The 25,131-nt window shown below is 47.9% G+C and overlaps 1 protein-coding gene across 2 annotated transcripts in view; it reads right to left on the bottom strand.

The window, feature by feature from the left end:
- Positions 1-24,832, bottom strand: part of POMT1 (protein O-mannosyltransferase 1) — a 34,894-nt gene extending 10,062 nt beyond the window's left edge. The window contains exons 1-12 of one of the 2 annotated variants that reach the window (XM_060250979.1): positions 24,701-24,832; positions 24,418-24,524; positions 23,776-23,826; positions 18,966-19,112; positions 18,138-18,249; positions 16,464-16,529; positions 15,061-15,154; positions 10,887-11,042; positions 8,984-9,114; positions 6,219-6,314; positions 4,751-4,843; positions 2,115-2,211 (exon numbers count right to left, since the gene is read on the bottom strand). In XM_060250979.1, the coding sequence (XP_060106962.1) occupies positions 2,115-2,211; positions 4,751-4,843; positions 6,219-6,314; positions 8,984-9,114; positions 10,887-11,042; positions 15,061-15,154; positions 16,464-16,529; positions 18,138-18,249; positions 18,966-19,112; positions 23,776-23,826; positions 24,418-24,524; positions 24,701-24,822 (1,272 nt within the window). In that variant the 5' untranslated portion in view covers positions 24,823-24,832. The remainder of the gene's footprint in view (positions 1-2,114; positions 2,212-4,750; positions 4,844-6,218; positions 6,315-8,983; positions 9,115-10,886; positions 11,043-15,060; positions 15,155-16,463; positions 16,530-18,137; positions 18,250-18,965; positions 19,113-23,775; positions 23,827-24,417; positions 24,525-24,700) is intronic. The other variant, XM_060250980.1, reaches the window with a different exon arrangement.
- Between the last annotated feature and the right edge of the window lie 299 nt (positions 24,833-25,131).

Here is a 25,131-nt window from a genome sequence, read left to right as displayed (position 1 = left end):
TCCATGCACCAAGAATACAGAGCATCACTGCCCCAGACAGAGAGTCCCAAAAATAAGCTGTGGCTAATAGCCACTGATGGACCTCTGCTCCATATTTTTATCCAATCCCCTCTTGAAGCCATCTATGCGTGTAGCCGCCACCACCTCCTGTGGCAGTGAATTCCACATGTTAATCACCCTTTGGGTGAAGAAGTACTTCCTTTTATCCGTTCTAACCCAACTGCTCAGCAATTTCATTGAATGCCCACGAGTTCTCGTCTTGTGAGAAAGGGAGAAAAGTACTTCTTTCTCTACCTTCTCTATCCCCTGCATAATCTTGTAAACCTCGATCATGTCACCCCTCTGAACTTCCCATTTCAATGCATGAGTATCTTACTTTAGTGATAGTGTGCGTTGGCTAATCACTGAAGGACAGGACCTCAGCACCACCCAACTGATCTGGACTAAGACTAGGAAAGGAGTTCTGCCCGATAAGCAAATCCCACCAGACTTTCAGGCTAACAGAATCTGTGGCAGGGAATGAGTGAGTCACTGTTCACGTCTTCCGAACTCACAAAGGCGCCTCCCCCCCCGCCACGCATTGTTAGTCTTTAAGGTGCAACTCGACTCTTGCTGTTTTCTACCGCTCCAGACAGACTAACACAGGGATGTCTGGTGTAGTGGTTAAGCGTGTGGACTCTTATCTGGGAGAACCGAGTTTGATTCCCCACTCCTCCGCTTGTACCTGCTGGAATGGTCTTGGGTTAGCCATAGCTCTGGCAGAGGTTGTCCTTGAAAGGGCAGCTGCTGTGAGAGCCCTCTCAGCCCCACCCACCTCACAGGGTGTCTGTTGTGGGGGGGAGAAGATATGCTAGATTGTAAGCCGCTCTGAGTCTCTGATTCAGAGAGAAGGGCGGGGTATAAATCTGCAATTTTTCTTCATCTTCTAAGTATTTTTGTATTTATATATGCATGTGTGCGTGTGCACCTGGAAGTCATGGTGACCTCTGGTGACTGACCCCTACTGGGGGCCTGGAGGATATTCAGAAACTTGGCTGAATAAAGCCTGCCCTCGTCCTCCCGACTGCTGGTATTCCAAGGAGGTCTCCCATCCAAGTACTTACCAGAGTCGACCCGGCTTAGCTTCCGAGATCTGACGAGACCGGGCTGACCCACAACTACACATCTTGATCTATGCCAGGCTTTCCTACCTCTTTATATAAAGCAACAAGAGGAAGTCACCATTTGATGCGGGGGGAGTTATCTTTCTTTTCCTTGCCTAGTATTTCTCACTATCACCAGCTTGGCCACAACTGCAGTGCCTGGTAACCAACGCTCCCTCCAAGTCAGGGGTGTTGAATTCATTTGTTATGAGGGCCGGATCTGACATAAATGAAACCTTGTTGGGCTGGGTCATGTCAGGTTGGGCCGAGCCGAACCGAACCGAGCCATGTCAGGCCAGGCAATGTGTGTACCTATTTAAGATTAGGTAGCAGAGATATAAACTTTATAAAGGACACAAACACAATTAAATACTTAAAAAAAAACCTTAAAACATTAGCACTCGGTGGTCTATAAAGGTGCTTTCTTTGTATCGTTCCCTTGGGATCCAGGGAACTGGGCAAAGGAAGCTCTGGCTCTTTCCTTCCTTTCCCAGGGGATCGGAAGGGGGAGAAGCCTCAGCTAATAGAAGGAAGAAAGGCTTGGCGCAGTAGCGCTTCTGTGCAATTGAGAGAGCCTGGCAAGGCAAGCTCTCCCTCCCTTTCTCAGCCAATGGAGAAAACAGAGACTTTGCTCTGTAGCTCCAGTGCGATTGAGCAAGCCTTGCAAAGCAAGTTGTTATACAGAAGGAAGCAAGAGAGAGGGAGAAGGAAGCAAATGACAGCCAGTTGCTCGGGGGCCTGATTCGGCCCCTGAACTGCATGTCTGACACCCTGCTCTAAGCTGTGGAGTCTTCTGAGCAAAAAAATCTGCTTTGTGAGCTACTGGCATTAAAGTTTTAAGCGGCTGCAGAAATTAGCTATCTCTGGGGCCATTTTTCTTGAGCTGAGATAAAAATGTGTGAGCCAGAGGCTAAAAAACTAAGCTGGCTCACATTAACTCAGCTTCGAGGGAATACTGCTGGCAACTCTCACCACTCTCCAGAGGTTCTGCGCTGGCATGGAGATGTTGTAATCGATGTAACAGGACACTTCCTGGGCGTGGGGGCTCAGCGGGGCAGCGACGTCGTGCCTGTGAAGCCAGAAGAACAAAACGGGATCTGACCTCACCGCAAATGGCATTCTTATAGGGCGTTGAAGACCAGAGAGGGAAAGGCAATCCAGAAATAAATATCCAAGCAGCTCAGCTGTTCTTCCGCTCCTCCCTCAGCATTGCAGGATGAAAAGAGAGCTCCCTGCTCTTCAGAGACAAAACCCCACTCTGTTCTCTTCCTCCCACAGGAAGAAGAATTGCAGATTTATACCCCGCCCTTCTCTCTGAATCAGAGTCTCAGAGCGGCTTACAATCTCCTTTATCTTCTCCCCCCACAACAGACACTCTGTGAGGTGGGTGGGGCTGGAGAGGGCTCTCATAGCAGCTGCCCTTTCAAGGACAACTCCTACGAGAGCTATGGCTGGCCCAAGGCCATTCCAGAAGCTGCAATTGGAGGAGTAGGAAATCAAACCTGGTTCTCCCAGGTAAGAGTCCACGCACTTAACCACTACACCAAACTGGCTCTCTGGAAGCTGTCTAAAGTTTGGAAACTGCTTTAGAGATAAGTCCATAGAGCTCATGAAAATAATATTGTTTCGAAGAAACCCCATGTGTTTCTCCTTCATTTACCTCTTGAGAGTTTCGGCACCTCTTTTCCCAGAAAAAAAGCCCTGAAACTGGAATGGGAGTTTTCAAAACTCAAGTATAACTCCCCTTTCTCAAGTTCTACCTGGGAAAGAAAAAGATTCCCTCTAGGCTTTTTGCTAACAAAACAGGCAGTTTTATTACAAAACGATTATTCTAATGCAAGCTCATCAGAGGGCCCAAGCCTCACTAACAAGCTGCAACAACAGGGAGATACAAATGTGTTTTCTTACAGGATAAGACAAAACAAAGAAGTCTGGGTCTGATATTTCAAAAAGAGTTCACAAATTCCATTCGCAAACATAATTCACTTTACCCTCTGTTTAGAGCACATTCTACACACCTAAGAGGGTCGTAAGGGAAACAAACCTACATTTTTCCTGTGAAAGATAAGGGCGGCAAAAACCTTGGCTGAGATAATGTCGCATAGAAAGCAAGAGGTCATGTACACAGCAAATCAATCCAAAAGGTAGCAGATCAGCCTCAGGCTCACTTATTAAAGTCACTATGAGGATCTAAAATCTTTGTTAAATTCTTAATGGTGAAATAAAGAGAGCCGGTTTGGTATGGTGGTTAAGTGAGCAGACTGTAATCTGGGAGAACCGGGTTTGATTCCCCACTCCTCCACTTGCAGCTGCTGGAATGGCCTTGGGTCAGCCATAGCTCTCGTAAGAGTTGTCCTTGAAAGGGCAGCTGCTGTGAAAGTCCTCTCAGCTCCACGCACCTCACAGGGTGTCTGTTGTGGGGGAGGAAGGTAAAGGAGATTGTGAGCCACTCTGAGACTCTGAGATTCAATAGAAATCCAATATCATCATCATCTAAAATACTTTGTAATGGGGGCCCAAAGTGGCTTACGTAGTTCTCCTCTCATCCATTTTATTCTCACAACAACTACCCTGTGAGGTAGGTTAAGCATAAAATACGTTTCCGGCCTCTAAGATTCCAGAGCAGAGCAGGGATTCGAACCTGGGTCTCCCAGTTCCTAGTCCAACACTCTAACCACTGGTATGCTGCTATGCCAGCCAACATGACCAGAAGTGAGAAACCTGCCCTTTCAGAAACAACACATCTCTGGATCCTAGCAGTGGAATAAAAGAGAGAATGCATGCGAAGAGCTATGAACCCCTGACGGCACTGGATACAGGGGGCCTCAGATACAACAGTCCTCATCAAAGTTGCTTAACTCTTCACAGCCCAGCAAACATGCCGGATTTCTCATCAACAGCTTTATGGCAGTCAGATATCAGAACACAATGCTAGTTATTAATCCAGCACAGCAGCGTTTCCCATTTGCAGGGTCGCAACCTGGTACCGGGCCATGCAAGTCTCAATACCGGATCACCCGGGGCGGCCCAACAGCCCCTGTCCCTCTCTTATTTATCCTCGGCGCTGCGCTTCACCCCAGCCTCCCATGCCGTTAACTGTAGCACTCTGAATGTCCTCCAGGTGGAGGGCGCTAAGAGAGCGCTACAGAGACTGCGCGCTGGCCAGAAGCCCTCCCCCGTCCACCTCTGATGTTCGGACACAGCAAATCAATCCAAAAGGTAGCAGATCAGCCTCAGGCTCACTTATGAAAGTCACTATGAGGATCTTAAATCTTTGTTACACTCTTAATGGTGAAATAAAGAGAGTCGGTTTGGTATGGTGGTTAAGTGAGCAGACTGTAATTTGGGAGAACCAGGTTTGATTCCCCACTCGGAAACATCAGAGAGAGCGGGGAAAGCTCTTGGCCAGCGCGCAGTCTCAGTATTGCTCCCTGATCGTCGTCCGCCCAGACCACGGGGAAAAAACCGGGCCACAGAGGGGGAAAGTTTGGGGAACCCTGAAGTACAGCATTTCTTTTGCTCTTACCAACAGCTAGTTTGAATAAAATCTGAAAAAAACAACAACCCAGGATTGTAACAGAGGGAAGCGAAAGAGCAAAGAAGCTTACGTGTTCAGGTAGCGAGTTGTGATCCCGTGGACCAACTGAACAATATTGCCGTGGCGCACAGGACGTGGTGGGTTACTGACCACCAGCTGCTGCCTGTTGGAAAGAGGCACAAGGACAGGGGTCTTAGCTCAAGAACCAAAGAGGTCATGGTGAGCAGGTGGGAATGGCAGAGAAAAGCATAAAGCGACACACAAATCCAAGGTCGGGAACTAGGTGAGAGCAGGGCTTTTTTGGTAGCAGGAACTTTGCATATTAGGCCACGTTCCCCTGCTGTAGCCAATCCTCCTGGAGCTTTACAGTAGGCCCTGTACGAAGAGGATTAGCTACATCAGGGGTGTGTGGCCTAATATGCAAAGGAGCTCCTGCTTCAAAAAAAGCCCTGGGTGAGAGACAGGAGACCAGCTGAGCTGGCCACTGGGAGAAATGGAGCCGGGATTCAGAAACCTACAGTGAGCACCTGGGATGTGGAAACATAAAGGCTAGCAATTTGCTCTTTCTCTTTGCAAAATGAAAGCTGAAAAATCTCAGGAGCCTGAATTCCACATTCTTTAGTCCACTCTGTGCCTTTTCCTACCCTCTTTCTGCATTCCCTACAGATTGGAACCAATTTATTCAAAGAACCACCTACTCCCTTATGAACCTGCCTGGCCCTGTTTCAGGTGCCCCCCAGGCTTCTGAGATTCAGCAGGTGGCAACTTAGGCCCTTCTTGGTTGTGGCACCAAAATGCTCTCTCCCCAAAGAGATGCATCTACTTTATATCCTTCTGTTGCTGTCTTTTTTGTTTTATTTGGCATTCCCTCAGTGACCCCTCTTTCCTAACCAATGTTTCGATGGTTTTGACGTTTAGCATGTTTTTAACTCTTGTTTTCTAATTGTTTTACTGATGTGTGTTTGGAGAGCAGCTGATTTTAGTAGCCTTAAAATTCCGATTTTATCACGTACTTTTTAAAATCGTTTGCTGATTCAGTGGCCCTGGTAAGGGCAGAATGGTGGGACGCAAACATTGCAAATGGATAAATAAGCAATATTAGTTATAGTCTTTAAGTTCTGGAACAGCGAGTCAAAGAAGATTCAAAGCTGCAAGCTGGCGGCACCCTTCAATCTACACCCCTGATGTAGCCAATCCTCTGAGAGCTTACAAAAAAGAGCCCTGTAAGCTCTTGGAGGATTGGCTACATCAGGGCTGCGTGGGCTAATATGCAAAGGAGCTCCTGCTAGAATTCCACCCCGGTCGTACTACACAACAGCCAGGGACAATGAGACAATAGCGCTTGACAGAAGAGAGCAGGGCACAGCGGCTGCGGAGACGGGCAGTGCAATGAGAGAGGCAGAAGGCAGCGCAACCCAAATTGCAAGCGTGCTCTGAAGAGCTTTGGAGGACCACAGCCGATCCTCGAGGCTTGCCCTGCACGGGATTCAGGGAACGCCCCTCCACCCACTGCATGTTACAGGAGCCTCAATACTCACGTGCCAGGATCTTTCACAATCCACCAGTTATTCACGTCCTTGAAAGGGTAGCAGGTCACCTGCTGCTGGTGGGAGCTGCCACGGCCGTTTTCATACCTGCAAACACGGAAAGGAGGAAAGCTCCAGGAAAGGCATTGGGGAACGAGGCAAATAATAGGAATGAACACAGGGCTTAAGAACGTAAGAAGAGCCCTGCTGGACCAGACCGGTGGTCCACGTTGTCCACAATCCTGTCTCACGGAGCGGCCAACCAGATCCTGGGCAGACAAATCAGTAAGGAAAGGATTCCATGAAGACTGAAACTCTGAGGAGTGATGCTCTCTAGACCTTTGGGGTCCTTCCACTTGTGTGCATGTGTGAAGACATAACCTTTATGGCAACCCCATATGGTTTTCAAGGCAAAAGACGTTCAGAGGTGGTTTGCCATTATGTCTAGCAACCCTGGAGCTCCCTGGTGGTACTAACCAGGACCTATCTTGCTTAGGTTCTGAGATCTGACAGGATCAGATCATCACAGCCTAACCCAGGGGTGTCAAATGTGACGGCCGGGGGCGAATCAGGCCCCCAGAGGCTCCTATCAGGCCACCGAGCAACTGGCTGTCGTCTGCTTCCTTCTCCCTTTTTCTTGCTTCCTTCTGCATCACCATTTGCTTTGCCAGGCTTGCTCAACTGCACAGGAGCTACAGAGCAAAACCTCGATTTTCTCCACTGGCTGAGGTTCCTCCCTTGGGGAGGAAGGGGGGGGGAGGGAGAGTTTGCTTTGCCAGGCTCTCTCAATCGCACAGCAGAGCTACTGAGGCAAGCCTCTCTTCCTTCTATTGGCTGAGGCTCCTCCCCCTCCTGGTCCCCTGAGGAAGAAGGAAAGAGCCAGAGCTTCCTTCGCCCAGTTCCCAGGATCCCATGGGAGAGATGCAAAGAAAGTGCCTTTAAGACCAATGAGTGCTAGTGTTTTCAGCATGTTTCATTTTAGATTTTTAAAAATCTTTGGGTTTGCTTGTGTCCTTTAGAAAGTTTGTATCTCCGCTACCTGGCATTACATTCGATGGCCCGACCCAACAAGGCCTCATTCATGTCAAATCAGGCCCTCATAACAAAAAAGTTTGACACCCCTGGCCTAACCCTCTCAGCAATTTCAAGAATTAATATACTATTAAGGTTTCCAAAAGCCTGATGGAAAAGCTCTACTCTAGTTATTAAACTAGTTACAAAAGTCAGTTATGAGGGACAGGCACACAAGGCCTTCGATGGCAGACATCATACCAAGCCAAGGTTTACATAAATTACGGGTTAGAACCCAAACCGGGGTTTGAGTTTCAATATGTACATAGAGGGCTGGCTTGCAGACTAGGCAAACTAGGTGCTTGCCTAGGGTGCAGGGGAGGAGGGGGCAACGAATTGGGCTCCCCCCCTCCCCGGTGCCCACGACAAATGGCTAGTTTGCCTGACTGCCTCTCTCCACCCCTCGCCACCACACCTTTCCTTCCCTCCCTTCCTTTTCGTCCCCGCCCCCGCAAGATCGGAGCACAATGCACTGAGGCAGCATCTTATCCCTCTGTGAAGACCGTGCTGGAGGAAACTTTGCTCCCCCTCCTTTTCGGTTCTGGAAAGGAGAGGGGAGAAGCCTCCTCCAGTGGGTTCTTCAACGAAGGATAAGAAGCCGGCTGCATCGAAGCCGGTAGGGCCGGGCCAAGTTGTGTCGCACTCTGTTGGGTGGAGGGCGCCTAGTTTGCCTGCCTCTTCCCACAAGCAGGCCTGCGCCTGCCACCTACTCATGAGTAGGCGGCTGGCATGGGGCTATTCACAAGTAGGCGGCAGGCCCAGTGACTCTGGGCAGAGGTGGAGCTGTGCTGCCAAGAGCGCCAGAAGGGCTAAGGCCGGCCCGGACTGTTCATCTATTTTCATCTTACATCCACTCAGCACTCCTCTGAGGCCAGGTCTTGGAGGCCTGGGGAGGCACAACAACAATTGGAGCACATCCAGCCGGGGCTCCGGGATCTGCACTGGCTGCCAATAACTTACCGAGTCCGGTATTGGCCTGATCCAACATGGCTTCTCTTATGTTCTTACAAGGTGCCGGTTATTACCTTTAAAGCCCTATATGGCCTAGGACCTGCCTACCTGAAGGACAGTCTCTCCCCACACGTTCCCCAGAGAGTACTGAGATCGGGAACTCAAAATCTCCTCGTTATCCCCAGGCCAAAAGAAGCCCGCTTGAAATCTACCAGGGACAGGGCCTTCTCTGTTATGGCCCCTTCCTGGTGGAACCACCTGCCGGAAGAGGTGAGGGCCCTGCGGGACCTTGGTCAGCTCCGCAGGGCCTGTAAGACAACCCTCTTCCGGCTGGCTTATAACTAACCGGCACAAGAAACTAGTGTGGTTTTATTAGACTTTTGCTGCTCTTAATGTTTTAATGGTAAATGTTTTAAATGTTTTAAATATTTTAACTGTATTAAATACCTAAACTTAATTTATGTGGGATTTTATGCTGTAAGCCGCCCTGAGCCACTTGGTGGGAAGGGCGGGATATAAATCATAAAATAAATAAATAAATCAATAAATTGTTAATGACAGCATCACAGTCAGCTCTGTCAATTCCAGTTAGAATGCAAAAGAGAGTTTGTAAGCCCATTTCAAACAACTGCCTCCAGTTCTGGTTTGCAGGCTCGGCTGCAAACACTGGCTGGTCAGTTCAGATAGCAGGCTAAACCAGGCTTAACCTTCCTTAACGGAGTCTTGGCCAAGGAACAAAGCCACTCCTCTCCCACCTGATGGGGTAAGTGTTCTTGTGCGAATGCAGCCAGCAGGGCATGGGCTTGCCCAAGATGTTCCGCAAGGTGACCTGGGAGCCGTACGCCACTTCCAGAGGCTGTCCTTGAGTGATCCGAGCGAGGCCACCCTAGGAAGAACCACAGAACGTTCAGCCAAACGGAGAAGGTGTCACAAACCCAGAAATCGCAGAATCACAGCGTTGGAAGGGACCTCCAGGGTCATCTAGTCCAAATTTTATCTTTGTTTTTAACTGTTGTGAGCTGCCCTGAGTCCACTAGGGGAGGGTGGGATATAAATTTGATAAAATAGAATAAATAATATATTTATACTCCAGATTTATACTCCCAATTGCTCCAGAAAGTATTGTCTTTATCTAGACCTTTTAAACCTGAACTGTTTCTTTTGAAAACTGTGCCTGAAGCAATAGGTAGAAAAGCTAAGCACTTGACTGTATATATAGTTACAGCAGCAAGAATATTATATGCTAGATATGGGGAGAATACAGAAACGCCTCTAAAAGGAATAATTGCTCGAAAAAATACTGGATACGGCAGAAATGGACATTTTGACTGATGTGTTTAAAGAAGACACAAGCAAGATGCGGGCCCCGGTGTACGAAATGTGGGCCCCAGTGTACGAACAGATAAAGATGAAATATTGACCACAAAAATTACAATCAAATTGCTCTGCATCTAAGGCATAACTGTATCTAAAGCATAAGTTATGTCTTAGATACAGAGCAATTTGATTGTAATTACAGTTATGTGGGCCTAGTAGTTTTTCCACACTATCTCCCAAGAGCCATTCTCATGGAGCTGTGGTTTTTTTGCTTGTGCATATTTTAGAACTTGCTTCTTCTATGTTCGAGAAAAATAAAACTCTGCGACTTGAAAAAAAAAACTACAGTTAACAAACTTCTCAGGATACAGATGTAAAGGACTGGTGAAGCAGAGTCACAGATATTACTGCTGATAATATGAACTTACCAACTGTAGTAGTAGAAACAGAGATATTACTGATTTATATTTTTCCCTATCGCGTAGTTCCCTTCCCTTGGAAATTTAATAAATACTATTTTTTAAAAAAATAAAATAAACAGATGCCACATGGCTACAACGGAATTGGGAATCTCCAAGTGCAGCTCAGGTGTGGACGTGGCTTTCTAGCTGTCAGCGTGGCAACGATAACCTTAAAAAGGTGGACACACCTGTTTCCAAATGCTCCGGTTTTAGAGGGGCCATCAGAGGCTCCTTACTGCTTCTAGCCCACCCTGACGGGGCATTCTGTCTCGATTTTTCTTCTCTGACGTGCTGATTCTGCACAGCCTCACAACATGCGTCCCATGACATCTTTCCCTTTACTAGGCCATTAGCCGGCAATTATTAAGGCAGCTTGGCTAATTTGACTCGAGTGATCCTAAGGCAACTGCTTCTGCTGCAAGGAAGTTGTGATTAATATCCACGGACCTCCGGAAAAAGGTCCAGAAGTTTCAATTAACTAGTACGAAATGCAGCAGGCGGCTTGCTGAAAGCTGCAGAGATCGCATTATGCCAAGTCTCATGACGACCGCACTCACTGAAAAGGGCTTGGCAATGAATAGGCAGAGTGCTGGCTGCTGCTCTTAAAAGCCTAGAGGGGCTAGCCTGATACCTAAAGGACCATATGCCCCCATGCACACCACCCCAGCAACTGAGATCATCTCGACAATAAGAGACAAGGTCTTTTTGGCCCACAAGGTTTATTTCTGGATATAAGCTTACGAGCGCATGCATATTTCAAACTTTGGCCAGTAGTGTTCCAGTGCAAGGTGAGCTCACGGCCCAGTTCAGTTTGCTGCCATTTGGGCAAAAAAAAAAAAAGCAGTCCATTTCCCTAAAACGGCCCTCTTTTCTAACTCACCTCCAGGCTCGCTTGGAACGCACTGGTCATGATCTGGTCATGGGGCCCGGAGCGATACAGCAAGGTCAAGTGGATGTAGAAGAACAAGAGGTATGTGGCGACGGGGACAACCACGAGAGCAAGTCCTCTGGCCAGCAGGTGACACAGCAGAGAAACCTGACGGGAGAAGCACACAGAAAGTCCTCTCTTATACCCAATGGCTCGTTAGAGACATTGCTGCATCAAACCCATAAAGCTGCTGTAGTAAACCCCCAGCAGCCTTACGTATTTTATTGGATAAAGGAAAATGTCAGCTCATTGCAAAGAAAACCAAAGGGCCTCTGTATGCTTTCCATAAAAAAGATTAAGAAGAAGAAGGCTGCAGATTTATACCCCGCCCTTCTCTCTCTGAATCAGAGACTCAGAGCGGCTCAGAATCTCCTATATCTTCTTCCCCCACAACAGACACCCTGTGAGGTGGGTGGGGCTGAGAAGGCTCTCCCAGCAGCTGCCCTTTCAAGGACAACTCCTACAAGAGCTATGGCTAACCCAAGGCCATTCCAGCAGGTGTAAGTGGAGAAGGGGGGAATGAAACCCGGTTCTCCCAGATAAGAGAGCTAATGCTGACCCAAGGCCATTCCAGCAGGTGTAAGTGGAGAACGGGGGAATGAAACCTGGTTCTCCCAGATAAGAGAGCTATGGCTGACCCAAGGCCATTCCAGCAGGTTTAAGTGGAGAAGGGGGGAATGAAACCCGGTTCTCCCAGATAAGAGAGCTATGGCTGACCCAAGGCCATTCCAGCAGGTGTAAGTGGAGAACGGGGGAATGAAACCTGGTTCTCCCAGATAAGAGCGCTATGGCTAACCCAAGGCCATTCAAGCAGGTGCAAGTGGAGGAGGGGGGAATCAAACCTGGTTCTCCCAGATAAGAGAGCTCTGGCTGACCCAAGGCCATTCCAGCAGGTGCAAGTGGAGGAGCGGGGAATCAAACCCGGTTCTCCTAGAAAAGAGAGCTCTGGCTGACCCAAGGCCATTCCAGCAGTGGAGAAGGGGGGAATGAAACCCGGTTCTCCCAAATAAGAGAGCTATGGCTGACCCAAGGCCATTCCAGCAGGTGTAAGTGGAGAACGGGGGAATGAAACCTGGTTCTCCCAGATAAGAGCGCTATGGCTAACCCAAGGCCATTCCAGCAGGTACAAGTGGAGGAGGGGGGAATCAAACCTGGTTCTCCCAGATAAGAGAGCTCTGGCTGACCCAAGGCCATTCCAGCAGGTGTAAGTGGAGAATGGGGGAATGAAACCTGGTTCTCCCAGATAACAGAGCTATGGCTGACCCAAGGCCATTCCAGCAGCTGCAAGTGGAGGAGTGGGGAATCAAACCTGGTTCTCCCAGATAAGAGTCTGCGCACTTCACCACTACACCAAACTGGCTCTCTGTTATTAGCATCACGTTTTCATGCTCAGTCTGGCAAAGCAAAAGGCTCTTCTCAATTCTGCCTCGTGGAAGAAGCTCAGGCCCTCTTAACCCGTGGCTCTGTAACATGCAAGAGGCGGCAGTTCAGGAGACGCCTGCTGTGCCATCCAGTCCCCAAACCAAAGGAAATTATCCTTATTTCTTTGCTCCTGTGGTCCTCTTTAACAACTGCAAGAGAAGCCGCTCATGCCCTACAGCAGGGGCGTCGAACATATGAACCACGGGATGGAACTTGCCTGTTTAGGTTTCTTATCCAGCCCACGAAGAGCTGGTCATTCATTACCTATATTGCCAGATGACAAAGGCTGTGTATTCTGTCCCTGTATACCATCCCAGTGGTAATGCATAACAGCCCAGGCAATGAAGAAGATGATGATGATATTGGATTTATACCCCGCCCTTCACTCTCAATTTCAAGAGTCTCAGAGCAGCCTATAGTCTCCTTTACCTTACCCCCCCACACACAACAGACACCCTGTGAGCAGTGTTCCCTCTAAGCTGAGTTAGCGTGAGCTAGCTCACAGATTTTTAGACTTCAGCTCACACATGTCTTAGCTCAGGAAGGATGACCCCAGAGCCCAATAATTTATGCAGCAGCTCACAACTTTAATACCAGTAGCTCACAAAGTAGAATTTTTGCTCACAAGACTCTGCAGTTTAGAGGGAACACTGCCTGTGAGGTAAGTGGGGCTGAGAGAGCTCCCCCAGAAGCTGCCCTTTCAAGGACAATTCCTACAAGAGTTATGGCTGACCCAAGGCCATTCCAGAGGCTGCAAGTGGAGGAGTAGGGAATCAAACCTGGTTCTCCCAGATAATGATAATAAGACAACGATATTGGATCTATACCCCAGCCCTATACTCTGAATCTCAGAATGACTTACAATCTCTTTTATCTTCCCCTCCACCCAACAGTCACCCTGTGAGGTGGGTGGGGCTGAGAGGAATCTCACAGCAGCTGCCCTTTCAAGGACAACCTCTGCCAGAGCTATGGCTGACCCAAGGCCATTCCAGCAGCTGCAAGTGGAGGAGTGGGAAATCAAATCCATTTCTCCCAGATAAGAATCCGCGCACTTAACCACTACACCAAACTGGCTCCAAACTTAACCATAAGTTCAAAAAGCCCAGCAGGACCTCATTGGCATATTAGACCACACCCCCTGACACAAAGCCAGCCAGAACTGCATTCCGGTGCGTTCCTGCTCAAGAAAAAGCCCTGATTAGGACCTTTCAGGCTCACCAACATATTTGTTCTTCGCAACTTCTACAACAGTGAAGTTCCCTTTTCTGTGAAATTGTATTTAAAACAAAGAGTTCCCTTGGTACTTTACAAAAAAGAGAAGCTTTTGCAGGCCAAGCCTCACCTCTTCCGAAGCATCACGAAAAAAGGAGGAGGAAATTGGATTTATGCCCTGCTCTTCACTACCCAAAGGAGTCTCAGAGCAGCTTACAATCTCTTTTCCCTTCCCCTCCCCACAACAGCCACCCTGGGAGGTAGGTGGAGCTGAGAGAACTGTGACTGACCCAAGGTCACCAGCTGGCTGAACATGGAGGAGTGGGGAATCAAACCCGGTTCTCCCAGATCAGAGTCCTCGCACTTAACCTCCACACCAAACTGGCTCCCTTCCTTAAGTTTCCTAGGTTGGAAGAGTGCCCCCGCGCAAGCCAGGAGATGGAGGGAGCCAGGGAGGTGAAGACACAGCTGCATTTGAGATCCCAGTTCAGTGGGACTGGTCCCACATCTACCAGTGGGCCTCCACTTTTAAGTCTGAGTCTGTTGCAAACGCTGTGAGCTAATTTGGGGCCCCTGGTCAAAAAGAGGGATGCAGAACCGACAAATATATGAAATATACAACTTCCAGCTCAGCGGACAGCTTCATTGGTTTATTTAGGAAACCGCCTTCCTCAAGAGACTTGAGGCAATGCACAAATGAATAACATCAAGCAGAAAAGATAGATTTGAGTCTAAGGGTGCCTTTGAGACCAACAAGATTTTTGGGATATGGAGAGCCAGTTTGGAGCAGTGGTTAAGTGCGTGGACTCTTAAAAGGGAGAACCGGGTTTGATTCCCCACTCCTCCACTTGCAGCTGCTGGAATGGCCTTGGGTTAGCCATAGGTCTTGCAGAGGCTGTCCTTGAAAGGACAGCTGCTGTGAGAGCCCACTCAGCCCCACCCGCCTCACAGGGTGTCTGTTGTGGGGGGAGAAGATACAGGAGATTTGTAAGCCGCTCTGAGTCTCTGATTAAGAGAGAAGGGTGGGGTATAAATCTGCAATTCTTCTTCTTCTTTCAGGAGTCAAAGTCCCCTTCATCAGATCTGACCAAGGGAGTGAGCTCTCTCAAAGCTCATACTCCTGAAAGAATCTTGTAGGGGCTGCTAGACTTCAATCCCTCTCTTATACTGCAGACTACTACTCTCTGAAACAAATACAGTAGGGGTGGAAGCTCATAAATATGAGACAACTAGAGACTGACCAAAATACTGCAACTTTTCTGGGCTGGTGGCCTCCCGACCCTTCTGCTCTGGCAAACCCAGCTCCCCTTGTGGTGTTTGTCACAGCCAGTACAGGGGAAACACTGCATGCGCTCGACACCTTTCAGGGGAAAACAGCCTCTGCTTCAGCATTGCCATGACAGATCCCAAGAGCTCTGGGAGAGCTTTTTCCCCTGACCACACCCTCCTAGAAACACAAAGCACCCTCAGCAGTACAAGCATTTTGACTTACATTTGGTAAACTCCGATCGCCAACCAGCTGCCACAAGTGCAATCCCGTCATCGTCAAAAGCAGGATATAGGTAAAGAGGCCCGTGTATTTCACCCTGCGGAAGCAGTATCGAAAGCGGATAAAGTGCACCAAAACCACCCACCACATGTTGCGTTCAGCATGCAAACATTCACAGGGGAAAATACTTTCGTACTGGTGCCTTTCAAAGCGCCTTTGAAAATGATCTAACATGACAAGGGACACGAAGCCGCCGGGGCAGCATGATCACAGAAGATAAGTCAAGCACACCCTCCAAGAATGCACCAACAACTATAACAGCACGGCTGCTGAGAATTTTAACAGGCAGCTCTTATTAGAGATTCTTAACCAGGGGTGTCAAATGTCTGGCCTGGGGGCCGAATCAGGCCCCCAAGCAACTGGCTGTCATCTGCTTCCTTCTCCCTCTCTCTTGCTTCCTTCTGCATAACGGCTTGCTTTGCAAGGCTTGCTCAATCGCGCAGGAGCTACAGAGCAAAACCCGTTCTCTGCATTGGCTGAGGCTCCTTCCTTGGAGAGGAAGAGCTTGCTTTGCCAGGCTGCCGCAGTCACACAGCAGAGCTACTGAGCCAAGCCTTCGATTGGCTGAGGCTCCTCTCCCTCATGGTCCCCTGGGGAAGGAAGGGAAGAGCCAGAACTTCCTCTGCCCAGTTCCTTGGATCCCATGGGAGAAATACAAAGAAAGCATCTTTAAGACCAATGAGTGCTAATGTTTTAAGCTTGTTTTAAATTTTTAAAAATCTTTAACTGTGTTTGTCTGTGTCCTTTATAAAGTTTATATCTCCGCTACCTAATCTTAAATAGGTACATACATGGCCCGGCCCAACAAGGTCTCATTTATGTCAGTTCCGGCCCTCATAACAAATGAGTTTGACACCCCTGCTCCTAACACTGAAAGTGGGCAACGAAGACCACAAGCATTCGGTCTTCCTCTGCCCACAGCTCTGAGAAGCCCCCAGAAGCAACGTAACTCCCTCGTCATCATGCCTCAGCAACTGGCATTCAGAGGTACGCTGCTCCGAACTGTGGAAGCTTCATGTAGCCATCGTGGTCAAGAGCCGCTGATCTCTTCCATCGATTGGATCTCTTTCAAAGCCGTCTAAACTTCTGGCTCTCACTGCATCTAGTCAATTATAACGATGCTTTGTATAAAGAAGCATTTTCTTTTGCAGGTCCTGAACGAGCTACTCATCAATTTCATTGGGCAGCCCCACCTTCGAACGTTCTGAGAAAAACAAACTCCAATCATTTGCATCACACCGCTGATAATTTCATAAAGCTCTTGTTGTGCCTTCCTTCCCTTAACTGCTGAACTTGCACAACACCTTCACCAAGAAGGAAATAATGATAATAATAATAACGCTTACCCAACTGCGCAGGCACAGGAAACTCCGGTTAAGCAAAGCCAAAACCACCATCTCGCAGAAAAGGGACTTGAATAAGAGGATGAAAAAAACCCCAGAAACCCAAGAAAGGTATGTAAGTAAATACTGGCAAGGGGTTCAAACCCCACCATTTTTAACTCCCCGATCTCTGAAGAAGCATTCAATACAATGAGAAAGCTGTGGACACAATCCAGCTGCAAATACCCCAGGATATGGTCAATTTTCTGGGGGCTCTGATAGTCCAGACCAGGGGTGACCAAACTGCGGCTCGGGAGCCACATGTGGCTCTTTCACATATATTGTGTGGCTCTCAAAGCCCCCACCGCCCATTGGCCAGCTCGGAGAAGACATTTCTCCCTTTAAATTACTTCGGCAAGTCAAGCCAGCCAGCAGCTTGGAGAATGCATTTAAAGTTAAAGTTGCTTTCTTTCTACCGCCTCCCCTCCTCTGCCTTCCTTCCTGCCTGCCTGCCCTCAAACATCTGAGATTCACGTCTTGTGGCTCTCAAGCATCTGACATTTATTCTCTGTGGCTCTTACATTAAGCAAATTTGGCCACCCTGGTCCAGACTGAGCTCTGAGCCATGTCACGAATGAGACAATACATCAGTACACACACAGCCATTTCCTTTATTGACATTACAAAAAGATATTAACATAGACAAAAGATAAAAAGAAATGCAGAAATGAAGCATACACGTTTAAAAAACGTAGTTCCACATTTCAATGCCATTCTAAAATAGGTTATGAATTAAATTATCATAAAACAGTTTCGTTTACCGCAGTCCTAAGTATAAGTACAGCTGCCTGAAGGACCTTTGCAACAGTTTCAGGAATATTATCGGCAGTGTTATTTAGCAGAAAAAGCAATTTGTGCATGTCAGGTAGATCTGAAATACTACCAAGAATCGGTGATAAAATGCTATGCCATACACTGATGTAGTAACAGCATTCTAATAGCATATAGGATACTGTCTCAATGGCACTACTTGCGCAGGGACATAACCTTTTAAGGAAAGGTGTGCCATTCACTCTTCCTGTTAGGATCGCTGAGGGGAGGGCATTAAGTCTAGCAAGTGAGAAGGTTCTACGTAGTGTTAAATTCTGAAGTTGGTAAAGGTAACCGGGAGGGTGACCCCACAATAAGTAATATCCCATGGTTGAGGGGCAATACATCAGTAAAGAAAGAAGGAAGTACAGGTGAGAAATCTGACTAAATACACTCAGGGATAGAACCAATTCAGTTTTCCCAGCCATCACCCTAATGGAGGTAAAAAAAGCCACTGATTATATATTTGCATTAACTATCCTGAATATGGAATAACCCTCCCTCCAAAAAAAAATGTAGTAGATACTGATACCCAGGGGTGGAATTCTAGCAGGAGCTTCTTTGCATATTAGGCCACACACCCCTGATGTAGCCAATCCTCCAAGAGCTTACAAAAAAGAGCCTTGTAAGCTCTTGGAGGATTGGCTACATCAGGGGGTGTGGCCTAACATGCAAAGAAGCTCCTGCTAGAATTCCACCCCTGCTGATACCTTGTTTTTCCCCCAGCCGGCTTACACTGCAAACTAGCCAGAGAACAAAAACAAAACAAAGCCGGAAGAGACATATTTTGATATCTTACTCACAGGTTACTTTTAAAGGAATTTTTACCTCTGCCTCTGCAAGTTATAGAACTTCAAGTAGGACAGAACGCCCAGCAAGATGAAAAAGATTAAGATAGACTCCAGTAGCATCAGCCTCGACTGAGTGATCAGGGAGTTCTCTGTTAGGGAAAGAAGGGAAAGGAGAAAGATACTCTGCATTTGAAATACGCATCATACAAGCAGGTGGTCTGAAAGGGACTGCAATTCAGGGGGAAAGAGGGATTTGGAAATCCCATTCCTACCTCCTAAAATTCCCAGGATTCTAAATATTTTTTAGGGATTCACAAAGACAAAGCTCTTTTCCCTTAACTGACCGCAATTGCTCTCAATGTTGTGTGCCTGCTGCCCAGCCCTCAACAAGCTATTTCCCCCACCCCTTTGTTTAATTTGCAAAGTCATTTTTCTACAGAGCTGGGGAGGCTGAGGGCCTACAGACAGCAGAGGATACTGGATTTATATCCTGCCCTATACTCTGAATTTCAGAGTCTCAGAGCAGTCACAATCTCCTTTACCTCCCCACACTCCACAACAGACACCCTGTGAGGTAGGCGGGGCTGAGAGAGTTCTTATAGCAGCTGCCCTTTCAAGGACAACTCTGCAAGAGCTATGGTTGACCCAAGGCCATTCCAGCAGCTGCAAGCTGAGGAGTGCGGAATCAAACCCGGTTTTCCCAGATAAGAGTCCACACACTTAACCACTACACCAAACTGCCTATGGCTGACCCAAGGCCATTCCAGCAGCTGCAAGCGGAGGAGTGGGGAATCAAACCCGGTTCTCCCAGATAAGAGTCCACGCACTTAACCACTACACCAAACTGGAAGCGGGCAATGCTTACCAAACAGAATGAGCAGAGCAGCTCCGTGAGCAACAAGATGGGAAAAATGCAGCTCCACCAATATTTGGTACGCCAGAGGAACGCACAGTGCGCCCGCAACCGCAGGCAACAGCCTCAGGGTCCAAATGGGGACGTTGGAACTATATTCTGCAACAGGGGAAAGCATAATCAACAGTCAGAAGCTAATGGGCAAGACAGACATGTCCCTGCAAAAAAAAAAAATCTAGCCTTAATTCTAGAATACTGGAGCTCTCTCTCTTTCAGAACTGTACAGCTGTACTTTGTGATTTTCTACTGCACTTAACCAGTGTTCCCTCTAAGCTGAGTTAGCGTGAGCTAGCTCACAGATTTTTAGCCTCCAGCTCACACATTTTTGTCTTAGCTCAGGAAAGATGACCCCAGAGCACAACTACTTCGGCAGTAGCTCACAACTTTAACGTCAGTAGCTCGCAAAGTAGAATTTTCTCTCACAAGACTCTGCAGCTTAGAGGGAACATTGCACTTAACCATATCTGTATCTAACTGCTACCCAGAGGAAATCCAAGCTAGATGTTCCTGCGGGAGTTAGGAGTGTGGTTTCCTCACCTTTCCCTCTCACAGTAACCCAAAATGCCCCTGAAATCATGTTCTTGCGAGGTCTCTCCCCCAAGAATAGGATTTCAGCAGAGCATATTGAACTGCTGTTGGAAGGGTGATGCAGGAAAAATCCTTGACCTGGCAAAAAAGTCCTGCACGAGGTCTTGAAGTCTTACTAATTTATTGTGGCAAACTGTCACTTATACACTCACCATGCATGCCAGGCAGATATCACTGCCTACCTTCCTCGCAAAACTGCCAATCAAATGCAGAGGACAGTTTAATGCAACCATTTTGCCTTCACACGATGGCTTGACTGTCTAATGAAATCTGCAAGATAACATGCACTGACCTTACAGGGCTGTTTGCTGACAAGGATGACTGACTTAATGTACATGAACACCGTCAAAGATTAACAAAGGGCTCTGTTAAGTGCCAAGCGTTATTACTTATAGAGTGTCAGGTCTAGGAATATCTTCAATAATAACAGCTCTCCATGTGAACCGGATTAGTGTTTATTGTAAGATAGACTGGTGACCAGGGCTTTTATTTTTGTAGGAAAAGCCCAGCAGGAACTCATTTGCATATTAGGCCACTCCCCCTGACACTAAGCTAGCCAGAACTGCGTTCCTGCTCAAAAAAAGCCCTGCTGGTGATACTGGCGAGTCCAGTGTTGAAACTGAAGTGCAATCACACGTAAGTTAGCTATATACTTTCCATATAGCCGTTACGTGCATGCCTTCTGGGTTAGGCGCGAGGTTAGTTCAAATATAATTTGTTACCAAGAAGAAGAAGAAGAAGATATTGGATTTATATCCTGCCCTCCACTCCGAAGAGTCTCAGAGTGGCTCACAATCTCCTTTCCCTTCCTCCCCCACAACAGACACCCTGTGAGGTAGATGAAGATATTGGATTTATATCCCACCCTCCACTCCGAAGAGTCTCAGAGAGGCTCACAATCTCCTTTCCCTTCCTCCCCCCCCCACAACAGACACCCTATGAGGTAGATGAAGATATTGGATTTATATCTCGCCCTCCGCTCCGAAGAGTCTCAGAGCAGCTCACAATCTCCTTTCCCTTCCTCCCCCACAACAGACACCCTGTGAGGTAGATGAAGATATTGGATTTATATCCCGCCCTCCACTCCGAAGAGTCTCAGAGCGGCTCACAATCTCCTTTCCCTTCCTCCCCCACAACAGACACCCTGTGAAGTAGATGAAGATATTGGATTTATATCCCACCCTCCACTCCGAAGAGTCTCAGAGAGGCTCACAATCTCCTTTCCCTTCCTCCCCCCCCCACAACAGACACCCTATGAGGTAGATGAAGATATTGGATTTATATCTCGCCCTCCGCTCCGAAGAGTCTCAGAGCAGCTCACAATCTCCTTTCCCTTCCTCCCCCACAACAGACACCCTGTGAGGTAGATGAAGATATTGGATTTATATCCCGCCCTCCACTCCGAAGAGTCTCAGAGCGGCTCACAATCTCCTTTCCCTTCCTCCCCCACAACAGACACCCTGTGAAGTAGATGAAGATATTGGATTTATATCCCACCCTCCACTCCGAAGAGTCTCAGAGCGACTCAATATCTCCTTTGTCTTCCTCCCCCACAACAGACACCCTATAAGGTAGATGAAGATATTGGATTTATATCCCGCCCTCCACTCCGAAGAGTCTCAGAGTGGCTCACAATCTCCTTTGTCTTCCTCCCCCACAACAGACACCCTGTGAGGTGGGTGGGGCTGAGAGAGCTCTCACAGCAGCTGCCCTTTCAAGGACCACCTCTGCCAGAGCTCTGGCTGACCCAAGGCCATGCTAGCAGGTGCAAGTGGAGGAGTGGGGAATCAAACCCGGTTCTCTCAGATAAGAGTCTGCATACTTAACCACTACACCAAACTGGCTCTCCACTCACTGGCATTCTCACACTACAAGCCCTTTCAAAAACACATCATGAGGTAACAGAGACCTTGAAGACCAGGCTTCTCTCAAGAAGTACAAAGCTTTTGTTTCCCCAGTAGACAAAGCAAGGCACACATATTCAGTATACAGAAATAGAAAGAAACATGGCAAGAGATCTCGACACAGTGCTCTTGAGGACAAAAATCTGTCCTGATGACCCAAACTGAACTAGGAATGGAATGGCTTACAAATCAATAAAATGCCACTGCTTGATTCTGGAATATTACTGTGGGTTAGCCTTTTCCAAAAGCCCAGGCCTGGCGCTGGGGGTTCTGCCGCCCCAAGCAGAGCCTCACTCCCCGCCTAGGCAAGGTGGCAGTGGGTGTATTCAAAGCAGGGCTCTGAGTGTGCTCGCTGTCACCCCCCCCCCCACAACATCACCCAGGCTTCCCCAGTCTCAAAAAGACTGCGTTGGGGGGGGCGGGGAGCCTGGCTGGGCAGTGCCTGCGCAGTGCAGTCTGAGAAGCTAGGCTCCGAGGAGCACACTGTGCAGGTGCTGCCAGCTTTCGCCTTCCTCAGGTCTGTAACAGACCCAGGGAATGCAAAAGCCACTGGGCAGGGAGGAGAGAGGGCGCCTGGTGGCGCTCCTAGGCCAGGTAGCGCCCTAAGTGCCACCTACTCGGTCGACTCTCACACACCAGCCCTGCAAAAGACAGTCTTGATCTTTAACCTGGCATTGACAAATAAGTTAGATGATATTTAAATCCTTAAGTTTAAAGATGCAAAATAACAAGATCTGAGCCTCATTTCGAGCCTTCTTTGCAGAGCAGCTGAGCACCTACAGTGCCTGAAACAAAGATGGAGAGCTCCAGATGTTCTGTGCATCCTAAACCAGACGCTCGTTTGCAGCATCATTACGGCCTCTGACAGGTTGATATCAAGTAATTCATGTCCGGTCTTCTTTTTCTACCCTCTCTCTAAACTGCAGTGACGTTTCAGAGAGAAACGTGGGCTCTGCACACCTGAAGAGCCATCTCTCCCCGCATCTTCCTGAAAGCAAACATTTTTGGGCAGAGGAATGAAACATGTTTCCCATTTTAAATTTAGAGGCGGGGGGAGCTGTCCTCAGTTTGAGAGCCAGTTTGGATGAGAGCCAGTTTGGTGTAGTGGTTAAGTGTGTGGACTCTTATCTGGGAGAACCGGGTTTGATTCCCCACTCCTCCACTTGCAGCTGCTGGAATGGCCTTGGGTCAGCCATAGCTCTGGCAGAGGTTGTCCTTGAAAGGGCAGCTGCTGTGAGAGCCCTCTCAGCCCCCACCCCACCTCACAGGGTGTCTGTTGTGGGGGAGGAAGGTAAAGGAGATTGTAAGCCACTCGGAGTCTCTGATTCAGAGAGAAGGGCGGGGTATAAATCTGCAATTCTTCTTCTTCAGTTAACAAGTCTGAGAAATACCCATTTACACAGTACATGTATGCCAACAACCCAATATCTGCAAACAAGTATAGATAGCACAACAAGAAGATAAGATCAACTGTAAGTGCCCCCAGCAATATAAGCTGTTTTGGGTCACCATCAGGGGAAAAGGTGGGCTATAAATGCACTTTTTTAAAAAGGGAACTGCATTAGGACAGTTCTTTGTCATCATAGAATAAATATCCCTGGGATGAATTAATCTGCATCGAGGGGTAGAATTCTAGCAGGAGCTGCTTTGCATATTAGGGCACACCTCCCTGATGTAGCTAATCCTCCAAAAGCTTACAAGGCTCTTTTTTGTAAGCTCTTGGAGGATTGGTTACATCAGGGGCAGAGCCGGCACATCCATTAGTCAACATTCGGCAGTTGCCTTGGGCGCCGGCTCTTGGGGCGCGTTGTTTCTGGGCGCTGAGGGGTCGGACGAACTCTTCCAGCCCTTCAGTGCTCAGAAACAACGCGGCGCTTTCAGTCCTGGACGCTCTCCGAACTTAAGAGAGCATCCAGGACTGAAAGTGCCATTGTTACTGGGTGTTAAGGGGTCAGAAGAACTCTCCTGGCCCCTCAATGCCCAGAAACAACGGGGCATGATGATGTCACCATGTGACGTCATCATGCTGCGCACACAATAAGTATTCCAGGGGGAGGGTGTTGGGCACGTGTCGGGGTTCTGCCTCTGGTGGCAGAACCCCACTCGCCAGCCCTAATCAGGGGTGTGTGGCCTAATATGCAAAGGAGCTCCTGCTAGAATCCCACCCCTGTCTGCATCCCACCTGAAGGAATATTGCTAAGGTCACATGAGCACTCAACAAGCACTCTAGGTGGGATGACTCACAGCCATGGTAAAAAACCGTCTCTTACCAGCACCGATTCTGTTCCATAAAAAATTCCCATCAAATCCACCTAAGTAACCTGAAACAGAAGGGAAGGATGAGAGAAAATAGAACACGATAAGAACTTGGGAGTGTATATAAATCGTATCAGAGCTAACGGTAAAGAGCACGTGACTTCAAAAAAATAGTTTATTAACAAACGTCACACGGAATATTTCAGGGTTACAGTCGGTTATAACGTGTTCACAGTTATAGTACTTCCATGGAAATAAATGAAGACGGGTTGCCGTGTTACGTCTGTTTGTAGCAGTAGAAAAGAGCAAGAAAACAACACTTGTATTAGAAAAGAACAAGAGTCCAGAAGCAAAATTTGTGGCAGGGAATAAGGTTTTGTGAGTCACTGCTCACTCCCTCAGATATCATTTGCCTGCTATTTGTCGTTAAGCATCTGAAATCACTCCGTTCTCCCCTCTAACTATATTTGAAGAAGTGAGATGTGACTCACGAAAGCTCATCCTCGATCACAAAACTTGATTTAGTAAATCATTCTGGGTTCCGATTCTGGCTAGGAATAAACTGTTGAACTTAATTATGTCACACAGTTACCTCTGCTGAGCCTTTGTGATGGGACAGGCTACAAGTCTGAATGTACCATGAGATACTTCCCTACCTCCTAAGGCCAAGAGCATGTGACCAAACGGTGGGCCGCTGTCATCCACAAAAAAGATCTGCTTCATATACAGAGAGAGGAACTGTCCGTAGTAAACTTCGTCGAAACTGAAATACCAAAGAAGGGAAAGGCATGTAGACTTCACACGGGATACTTAAAGAAAAGGGCTACGGGCACTGTGACATCAAACACCAACAGGCTCCAAGAGCAACAGCAAACTAGGGTGTGCTTGTGTGGAGGGGAGGAAACAGAATGTAATAAAAATACAAAGCAGTTTGCTTACACTACAGCTCGGGGGTTGGACAGGGCCCACAGCCGGCTTATTAACCCAGCCACGGCCAAAACCAACAAGTTGACGTTTATTTCCACCGAAAGGACCACTGGGTGTTTCAGCAAGCCGAGCATCTTGTTTGGCGTGCTCAAGACTAAAAGGATAAGAAAAACCTCTTGTTACCATTGCAACCACAACACACTCCTAATAGTCAGCATTTATATACTCTGTTTTCAAGGCACTTCATGTGAGCTGTCTCCGATTCTAGAGTCTGCTGCAGTTAAGGAAAAAAAAAGAAAATCAAGGGGGGGGGGGGGTTTGGCAGCTTAAAGACTCACAGAATTATTGGGGCAGCACTGCTCACAGGATGATCTGATGAAAAGCGAACTATTGCCCAAAAGAAAATGGCACAGTAAAGCTGTGATCACATACACTAAATAATG

Source organism: Heteronotia binoei, chromosome 12 (assembly GCF_032191835.1).
Source record: "Heteronotia binoei isolate CCM8104 ecotype False Entrance Well chromosome 12, APGP_CSIRO_Hbin_v1, whole genome shotgun sequence".
NCBI lineage: Eukaryota > Metazoa > Chordata > Lepidosauria > Squamata > Gekkonidae > Heteronotia > Heteronotia binoei.
Note: the sequence above shows the minus strand (reverse complement) of the source record. Positions and strands in the feature narration are given on the sequence as shown.